Below are 10232 nucleotides of genomic sequence, written 5' to 3'. Positions count from 1 at the left end.
TTAGGTAGATACACTTTACTAAAAAAAATCTTGATTATTGCAGATTTTCCGAAAGCATAAAATATTATGAATTTTACTCAACAAAACATGACAGTGGGTTATAATATTTAGATTATTTGTTGATGAAATTTGATAAATTATTAACGCTATACAATATTTATATAGGGGCTTATGTGGGATTTAATTAGCTAGTTTTACTATTCGTTGGATTTATATATCAGCAAGTTACAGTAAATTCTAAAAACATGAATTAACTAAAACGATGACAATTATATATTTTTGGCATATAGTATCGATTCTAACACTGTCCCATCCTTATTCCTATTGGCCACAGAGAAAAAACTAGGTTCCAACTAGTCGTTTTCAAGTTTGTTAGAAAAAGGGAAATATATGATAAAATAGAAGTTTTAACTAATGTAAATATAGCTTGTAACTTATCATTACGTGTAAATAATAACCTCCCGCAGATTTAATCTAATGTAACAGTAATGTACTTCAAGTATTAGAGACAGTTCACGTTGTAGCAATTTGACGAATCGAAATATAAAATGATGGACGGGAATGATTTAGTGTCTGAACCATCAAGAAAGGGTATTATTTCACAAGCTTGGACTCGTATTTCTCAGGTACCTTCATCTCTAGTTGATTCTTACTTGTATCGTAATCATCATGACAGTACTTCCTTAGCGCTATCTTTTCGTGACATGTCATGTTTTCATACCGCGAAACCTAGCATTATGGTTTCGTGTTATAATTCATATCATTGAAAACTAAATATATTCATAGAATAACATAGCTTTAATCAGCTACAGATATCCTGTAGGTACACATATCACTATTCTGACAAACAGTCCTTCCTGTTATAAGGCTTCCTATCAGGAAGTTATTTACTCAATATTTTACTATAAACTTTTCTTTTATTCCTATGCCAGGTTTACCAAGGGACATTAGATAGATGGACACCACACACCAGGTTCCGATGGGTGGGGAGTTTTGTCCTTTTAGCACTGTTTATGCTTCGAATATTTACGAAACAAGTGAGTATTGTCATCACTGGGACTGTTTTTTCAGCATATGAAGTAATAATGGATATGATTAATATGGCAACTATACCAGGACCATTTAATGAATACAGACTCAAATATAGTAACTAAAATAATTTAATTATACCCAATCCCTGTCCTAAATTCTCTCAAAACTTGTAAAAGTACACTATTGCTAATTAGTTTCTAATTAGTCAAACAGTAATTTATTTATTTAATAATCAATATGTTTTTATGTTTCAGGGATGGTATATTGTGACTTACGCATTGGGTATATACCATTTAAACCTGTTTATTGCATTCCTTACACCAAAAATCGATCCTGCTATGGACTTTGATGGTAAATATTTTTCATACTGTTTTATATTTATTGAAGATAATCTGAATTAAACAGTTGAGTTGAGACATTCACCTATGATGCAAGGCAATACAGGTTTCTAATCAGGCACTCCACTGATTCATTTTTCGAAAATTTTGCATGCCTAGAGTTTGCATCAAAAAAATAATTGCAGCAGTTTGTGTCAAGTCACCAGCTGCTTTTGCTACCTGCTGTATGCTAACCCTATTTTATTTTCGAGGAGCTGAAATTACAAACAAACATTATGATATCAAAATCTAATATATAATTTTTAATTACATGAGTCAAATTTGAAAATAATGTAAACCTACCTTAAGTAATAAATTATAAAAAACAGTTGCAAAATCTTATTAATCTTGCAGTATCAATGTAAATGATAATTTGGCACTGATGTTTCAGGTGAAGATGATAATGGTCCTGCTTTGCCAACGAGAGCTACTGAGGAATTCAGGCCATTCATAAGAAGACTGCCAGAATTTAAGTTTTGGCTTTCTGTTACCAAGAGCACTTTAGTTGCAATTTTCTGTACATTCATTGATGCCTTCAATATTCCTGTATTTTGGCCAATATTAGTCATGTATTTTATTACCTTGTTCTGTATTACTATGAAGAGACAAATCAAGGTAAGATAGTTGTATTATTATGTCACAATTCATTACTCCATATTTCTATTCATAGAATATTATCACTAATGACCTTATTTTTTGTTCACAGCATATGATCAAGTATCGGTATCTACCATTTACTCATAGCAAACCAAAGTACAAAACTGTTGATTCGGCTGTTACTGTAAACTGACGACATACATTGATATATATTTTAAGAACCTTGAAGAGTCTTAGTTTAATTAACTTAAAAACTGTTGTATGCAAATATTTCTAGAAATACAGTTTTTATTGTATGTTTCCTCAAGTTTAAGTTATTTTATCGTAATTTAAGTAAATGATGTGACATGTGCATATATTTTTTTATAAATGAAGCTATTTACTATACAAACAATATTATCATGCAATAGTCCAGATGAACAAAACAATCTAGTTTCTGTGTATTTGTTTTATTTGAAATACTAAATATGTTTCCAGTATACATTTATCTAAATTATGTTAAGACCAATTTTGTGGTCCAATATTTTGATGGATCAGGATAAAATTGTAAATCAAGAGTAAACCACAATTGCAAGATAATAAGATAAAAAAATCTTAAACATATAAAAAAAATACTTAATTAAGATTACCATAAAGCTGTATTAGTGTGCAGAAATAGTGCTTCACAATGGTGATAAACATACACAGGTGTACATAATCTCCCTTCCACAATTTAGAGCCTAACATCATCAATATTAGAAGTTTGTAGTAAAGGAACATTTTCGTAAGATTAGACAAGAAAATGTTTAATGCTTACTGCACTGTGACCTAGGTGTTCTTTTGTTTTTTTATTTCACCTAAACTTAAGTATTGACTGTTTTTATTAGCATATCTATTTAGTGGGGGTTGACTGCCTCTGTGGCGCAGTGGTTTAGGTCGCCACGCCGCTACCATTGCGTCGGGAGGTCGTGGGTTCCATTCTTGGACGGAACGATTATTATTATTTCGTGCGATCCACAAATAATTCGGGTCTGGCTATACTTTGTGCCCGTAGTTTGTATGTTTGTAAAAGTCCCTGCACACAACAGTAATTCTTAGTGCGGGAGATGTCTTAAAAAAAAAAAGGAAAAATTAATGACAGACAAACATCGGATATTAAAACGACGGACACACGATCTTCTGTTTGATAACTTAACAACTGTCTAAGTGCTTGTTCACGTTGGAACTCGCGGGCGCGGTGGCGGTCTCGAGCGCGGGGACGTGGCGATTTGTGTTCACGTTGGCCGCCAGGCGGGCGTTTGGTTCAAACTGGCTCAAACTGGTTGAACTTACTTGACGTCGCAAGTGAATCGCGCCCGCCACCGCGAGTTCGACGTGAACACACACGAACATCTTCACTTGTTTGATATTGGCGCGAGCGCGCCACGCGGGCCGCGCGCGACGCCGCTAGCTCGCCCGCGACTTAGTGCTTGTTCACGTTGGAACTCGCGGGCGCGGTGGCGGGCGCGGTCGCGGGGACGTGGCGATTTGTGTTCACGTTGGCCGCCAGGCGGGCGTTTGGCTCAAACTGGCTCAAACTGGTTGATCTTACTTGACATCGCGCCCGCCACCGCTAGTTCGACGTGAACACACACGAACATCTTCACTTGTTTGATATTGGCGCGAGCGCGCCACGCGGGCCGCGCGCGACACCGCTAGCTCGCCCGCGACTTAGACCGCGCGAACGGTTTGTACGTGAACACTTCGGTACATCGCTATATGTTTGATATTTCGCGACCGCGCCCGCCACCGCGCCCGCGAGTCAACGTGAATGAGCACTTAGACCGCGCGAACGGTTTGTACGTGAACACTTCGGTACATCGCCATATGTTTGATATTTCGCGACCGCGCCCGCCACCGCGCCCGCGAGTCAACGTGAATGAGCACTAACGTGTGAAGTCAATCCGTTTCAGACCAGTGGTAATATTCTAGAACGCTTTCTTAAAACAAGTTTTTTTTTTAATTTGCCGCACTTTTGGTGTTCATATAACTATACCGTTTTTATATAGAGCTTCTGTGGCGCAGTTGGTAATGCAACTGGCTGCTGGTTATGAGGTCTCTGGTTCGATTCCCAGGTTAAGCTAAGTACTATTGGTTATTTCTAATTGATATGTATTAACAATAGAAATCATTATTTTATTTAGTTGTAGCATGGAGTTAGGACAATTGACGCGCCCGTGTGCGAAGTAATGGGCTCTTCCTCTATAGTACTAATACTGTTAACAGCGAAACGGGGGTATTTCGTACACCTCTGTTTATCCCTTCGAGTGATACAGGCGTGCTATCATTATGTAGCTATTTTGTTTTTAAGATATGTTGCGGCTTTTCAGGCGCAGCTTTCGCTGGTCAAACTAGATAAATAATAATAATGTAGATGCAGCATGATTTGGGAGTTGCAGCTTACGGCAACAACACGAGGAATCACAAGAGGTTAAACTATTTTGCAAAAGCCTTTGGTGTAGTTACGGGTACGCACCTAACAGTAAACTTCGGCTTGCCTTCGAAAATTTTTCATCGTTCTCACATTCAATTTTCTCACGTGTGGAGTCGGTCAACAACCCAAGGTTGCGCACGGACGCTGTCCAGGTAAAATAAAAATCAACCTCGAAGATTCAAAGAAAAAATATCTTAACCTCAGCCTCGGCGGTATTGAATTAAATGCGGCATCAGTGTAGAACCTCGGGTTTAAATGCCGGTCAGTTCAAAGATTATAAGCTATCATGCTACCTACGGGGATCCGAGAAATTAATTTCATTAAGTATCAATGCAATGCTTGCCGAGTGGTTATACATGCGCCTCTCACGCAACGCGAGGCAACATACCACTGACTTTTCTTTCGGAGTTTGATAAAGTATTAATTATTATGTACCTAGATAGTTATCGCTTGTTTTAAATCTGAAGAAAACATCATGATAAAACCTTAATTGCATGCCTGTGATTTCTTTGACACAGTTCCTGAAGGAATACAAAGACCCCAACCTAACTCATTCCCTATTCCGGGACCCTTATCGGGTAATGGATTAAAATTGATTGTATCAAATATAGATGCAGGAAATATCGCGAAGAGGTGGTTACAGACCATAAAACATATTTCCATTCAAGGCTTAGAATTGTAAGCAGTCGCTTGAATTACGTGCTAACCTAGCTAGCTTATTCGGTCGTATTTACTATAATAATTTAAAAACAAGTATCCTATTAAAATTATCTTGAATTTACGGCGACAGTGTTACCGGTAAAAATATTTACCGAATCTCTACATTACGAGGATAGGTTTCGTATTGCGGGGAGTCGGAAAACATTTCTTGCCTTTATAAAAAAGACAGGGATGATCTTGACCACAAAAAATATTTTATATTATAATCTAGACACTTGTGCTGGTACTACACTGGCTTAACAGGCTTTTAAGTCAAATTTTTAAGGAGGTACATGGCTAAAGCACAGGCTATATTATTATGCAGGTAGGTAGTTACAAGTAAAAAGAACGAGGTTAAGTTTTGACGACTTTTATTATCTTCCCCACTGCCCGTTGCTAAAATAGATATAGGAGATAATAATACAAAGCAATTGTTAGATAGATAGATACATACATATATCCCTGAAATAAAGTGTAAAAATAGCCGCTACAGCGATAAAAATATGCTAGTAAGTAGGTAGGTACCTAGCTGTTGTTTGGCCAGCAGGCCGATATCTAACTATAGTGTGAACTACAAGTACTCACGAATGACCCACATTAGTAAAATGAGCATTGATAGTGTATTGTAGGTGTAGGTCATTTTAATTTAGTCGCATAAATTAGTTGTCGTTACATGTTGCGTTTTACATAAAATCCTTTCTATAAAGACCTCGTCTATTGTTGATAGATATAAATTAAAATTACTTTCCATGCCAGCTAATAAGCTAATACCATTCCAACTGTGTTAAAAATAATGTCAACCGTCAATGGTTTCAATATCTTATCTATTAGTCATTGGATTATTTATAGGTACAATAGACGGTACTGAACAAAAATGCATAAAATAATTATGCAAATACAGATGATTTGTGTAGGAGTTTTCAACATAATCACCCTGACCCATAGTGCCTTCATATAACAATCTTTTTTTTTTATGTTTTGAACTGCAAATGTACCTATTATGATGTGTAAAATTAGGCACTTGTTCCAGTTACAAAATCGGTTTGGAAACCCAAAGAGGAAAACAGTGACATAAATAAATGATGCATGTATTTAATAAATAAATACCTAGTCTTTTCAATTTAAATACAATCGTATCAGATATTATAAGTTTCAAGAATAATTTATGAATGGAAATATTACAAATAGAACAAAGCTGTTATAAATATAACATTGAGAAATAGGAGAAGATCACAAACTATGATTCGCGCCAAAACTTAAAATGATTGCCAGGCTATGTTAAACACACCCCATAAAACTCCACTGCTATGCTACAATTTTATAAATGATACCTACTTATTTCTCACGAAATTTTTTATACAAATCATTTATAATTTTCCGTGATGAATATATTTTTCAACGTTTTACAGTTTTGACAGGAAAATATAAATAACTCTGAAATGAAATCAATGAAAAGTGGTGTGCAATGTCGAAAATATTAGCGGGGAATTTGAAAATTAAACAAAATACCAATGACAAATACCAATTGCGATGAATTTGAACGGACTAATAGTTATAAATCTGCTTATAAAGTATAATTCCAAGTTATTTTATTTTAATATGATATCTAATTCATGGTAAAAGATATAATTTGCGGGAACGTCGTTTCGTGTCAGAGTTGAATATATCTTGCGTTTATGAATATCCTATTAAAACGTTTAAGAAATATAATGTTACTTTACAATTAATAATGTTAAAAACATGTTGTAATATTAAATTAATTCATATACTTATCCACCTCTATTTTTAAACTGCTGAATTATAATATATATATTTGTTACTTTCTAGTAACATGAAGTAGGTACCTATGTAGGAACTTTCTAGTATTCTTTGGTAGGGTAAAAAAAGGCAATGTATCTTTTGGTAGCTCATTTTTATCCCTTTGGCGTAAAGTGAAAACATACGAATTTATTTTTACCGTTTAGTCCCAACCATGGCGATAGTCTACCTTTATTATACTATTTTTATAAAATCCTAAAAATGAATTCAACTGTATTGTAATCTCGATGGTTTTATTTTGTTACATAAATACGTGTACCTTATCTGCATACAATTGATACAATGGTTTATTTAAAGAAAATACTGGCAACTGTTCCTTAAATTGCCAGTGTTACTATTTAATGATATTTTCAAAAGTAGGTAATAAAACGCGCTCGATATCCCTGTTTATTTTATTGACCACTCGCCAGATGTTTGCGCATTGTTTTCCAGTGCGCAGTAGTTTCTCTGTCGTGAAATCGGGATTCTGTTTTAGTATTATATCTATTCTGCCATTTTGAAAATAGTGGCGTGTATGGATTAGACCTAGTGTTTTTTATGTGACAAATATGTCCGGGAGCAATGATAAAGTGTCGACTACGCAGCGTATGATCCAAAGTGTTGCTTTCCCTCCCAGTCGCAAGCTCACTGTATCGGAAGTATTCGATGAAAAATCTGGAAAGCCTCTACCTGATGTGTTGAAGCAACATTTTATCTTAGAAGGTCGGATCGAGGAAAATGCAGCTTTACGAATCATCCAAGATGGTGCCACCTTATTACGATCAGAAAAAACTATGATCGAGATCGATTCACCGGTGACTGTGTGCGGAGACGTCCATGGCCAATTTTATGATTTGATGAAATTGTTCGAGGTGGGAGGCTCACCCTCTTGTACCAAGTATTTATTCTTAGGTGATTATGTCGACCGAGGTTATTTCAGTATAGAATGTGTTCTTTACCTATGGGCTTTGAAGTTATGTTATCCGAAGACGTTATTCCTATTACGCGGTAATCATGAATGCCGACATTTGACAGAGTATTTCACTTTCAAACAAGAATGCAAAATCAAATATTCTGAGAAAGTGTATGATGCGTGTATGGATGCGTTCGACTGCTTACCTCTTGCTGCTCTTATGAACCAGCAGTTCCTATGTGTGCATGGTGGTCTTTCGCCTGAGATCAACAACTTAGATGATATTCGTAAACTAGATAGATTCAAAGAACCACCTGCATTTGGAGCCATGTGTGACCTGCTTTGGTCGGACCCACTGGAAGATTTTGGTAATGAAAAAAATGCAGAACATTTCTCGCACAACTCAGTCAGAGGTTGTTCATATTTCTATAGCTATGCAGCCTGTTGTGATTTTCTACAAAGAAATAATTTACTATCTATCATACGTGCTCATGAAGCTCAAGATGCTGGCTACCGGATGTACCGCAAAAGCCAGACTACTGGTTTTCCTAGTCTGATCACCATCTTCTCCGCACCCAACTACTTGGACGTGTACAATAACAAAGCTGCTGTTCTGAAGTATGAGAACAATGTCATGAACATCAGACAGTTCAACTGTTCTCCGCACCCGTACTGGCTGCCCAACTTTATGGATGTCTTCACTTGGTCTCTTCCATTTGTTGGTGAGAAGGTTACCGAAATGCTGGTCAATGTGTTGAATATCTGTTCTGATGATGAACTGATGTCTGAAGGAGATGATGCATTGGAGGAAGCAAATCTCAGAAAAGAAGTCATTCGCAACAAGATTCGTGCTATTGGCAAGATGGCTCATGTGTTTTCTGTGCTGCGTGAGGAAAGTGAATCTGTTTTGCAACTTAAAGGGCTCACCCCCACAGGTGCTTTGCCTTTGGGTGCACTTTCTGGTGGCAAAACATCTCTTAAGAATGCCTTGCAGGGCTTCTCTCCTAACCACAAGATCACTTCATTTGCTGAAGCTAAGGGGTTGGATGCTATCAATGAGCGTATGCCGCCAAGGCGCGATGGCCAACGTACACCCGATGCCCAGGAGAAGAAGCCGCATGTAAACAGCAACGCACACTCGTGAAGTGCTAGCTTCTATTTCTCTTCGATCCTTACATTTTGATCCACGATTATAGTGGTAGTGAAATATGTGTGAAGGAGACTCAGCTTTTGGAATGATATTTCACATTCATAATAACTAGGTGGATTTGAAGGGAATTGTAATAGATACAAAATATTTTTAAATTTGGATTTAACTTTTTTTCAATAGTTGAAGTTAAAATTTCTCTTAAGATATTACCTCTCGATATTTAAAATATGTCAGATCTGCAGGCAACAAATTTATTTAGTCAATTAAATATTAAGGTATGCACATTTATTTATAATGCGCTGCACTGTTTAATTTTTGGTAATGTAATTTTAAATTTTTCATATGAAAAGACATGATATTGTAATGTAAATTAATTCAGATTGTCTACTTATACTCTACATTGTTATCTACATTAGTGAAAATTAGACATGTCTATAATTTTCAAAGCATAATTAGCTGTGATATTAAGCGACGATCAATGTATTATTTAATAGCAATCTGCTAGTGGAGTACAGGCATGTTCATTGGCTAATCATGCATTGAAATCTGTAAAATAAGTGGAGAAGTTCTCAGCTTGGGCGTGTCTTTATATTCTATTAAGTAATAAAATTAATTATGTACTATAGTGTGCAGCACATGGTGTGTTGTTGCCGTGCGTGTGTGCTGTGTAAATATGCCTTGTGCGTACACACACGTTATTGCAGCTTTAACACTTGAGATAAATATTACTCTCTTTAATATCTTTGCTACAAGTTGTACTTAATTGTATTTTATTGTACAAAATATATTAAAATTACTATCTATGAAATATTACTTAAAATTAATTTATAATAATATTTGGGTGTATGCTGGCCCCTTGTTGCCTGCATGCAGCTGAACTTGTATGCTGGAACATCACATATTAAAATTTCTTAGCCCTAATGTTTCGGTATATAAGGTGTAGTGGCTGGTCTAATTGCAGATTTTCTTACAGCTTCTATTCCAAATTTCACTATATAATATAATAAGGTTTAATGACCTATGCACTGTTGGAAAATCTCTTTTGGTCTGCCAAATAATCATTAATTGATGCAATAAGTTCATATTGTGAATACTAAAAGTGGCTTACATCATTTTCAAAGTCAGTAACTAAGTATTTTATCTCAATTCAGTGTGTAGTCCTTCATATGTTCTGTACTTTTAAATAAATTTTACCTATGTAAAAAACTAACAATA

General features: G+C 35.8%; 2 protein-coding genes across 2 annotated transcripts; both read left to right on the top strand.

Annotated features, from left to right (window-relative positions):
• The first annotated feature begins 316 nt into the window (after positions 1-316).
• On the top strand, positions 317-2358 carry LOC142972401 (protein RER1). The gene is made up of 5 exons (XM_076113487.1): positions 317-626; positions 933-1037; positions 1287-1383; positions 1801-2024; positions 2116-2358. The coding sequence occupies exons 1-5, from the start codon at positions 549-551 to the stop codon at positions 2197-2199; spliced, it is 588 nt and encodes a 195-aa protein (XP_075969602.1). The 5' UTR covers positions 317-548; the 3' UTR covers positions 2200-2358.
• A 4935-nt stretch (positions 2359-7293) lies between these two features.
• LOC142972399 (serine/threonine-protein phosphatase 2B catalytic subunit 3-like) lies at positions 7294-10232 on the top strand. The gene has a single exon (XM_076113485.1). The coding sequence runs from the start codon at positions 7524-7526 to the stop codon at positions 9009-9011; it is 1488 nt and encodes a 495-aa protein (XP_075969600.1). The 5' UTR covers positions 7294-7523; the 3' UTR covers positions 9012-10232.

The sequence above is a fragment of the Anticarsia gemmatalis genome, chromosome 4 (genome assembly GCF_050436995.1).
Source record: "Anticarsia gemmatalis isolate Benzon Research Colony breed Stoneville strain chromosome 4, ilAntGemm2 primary, whole genome shotgun sequence".
Taxonomy (NCBI): domain Eukaryota; kingdom Metazoa; phylum Arthropoda; class Insecta; order Lepidoptera; family Erebidae; genus Anticarsia; species Anticarsia gemmatalis.
Note: the sequence above shows the minus strand (reverse complement) of the source record. Positions and strands in the feature narration are given on the sequence as shown.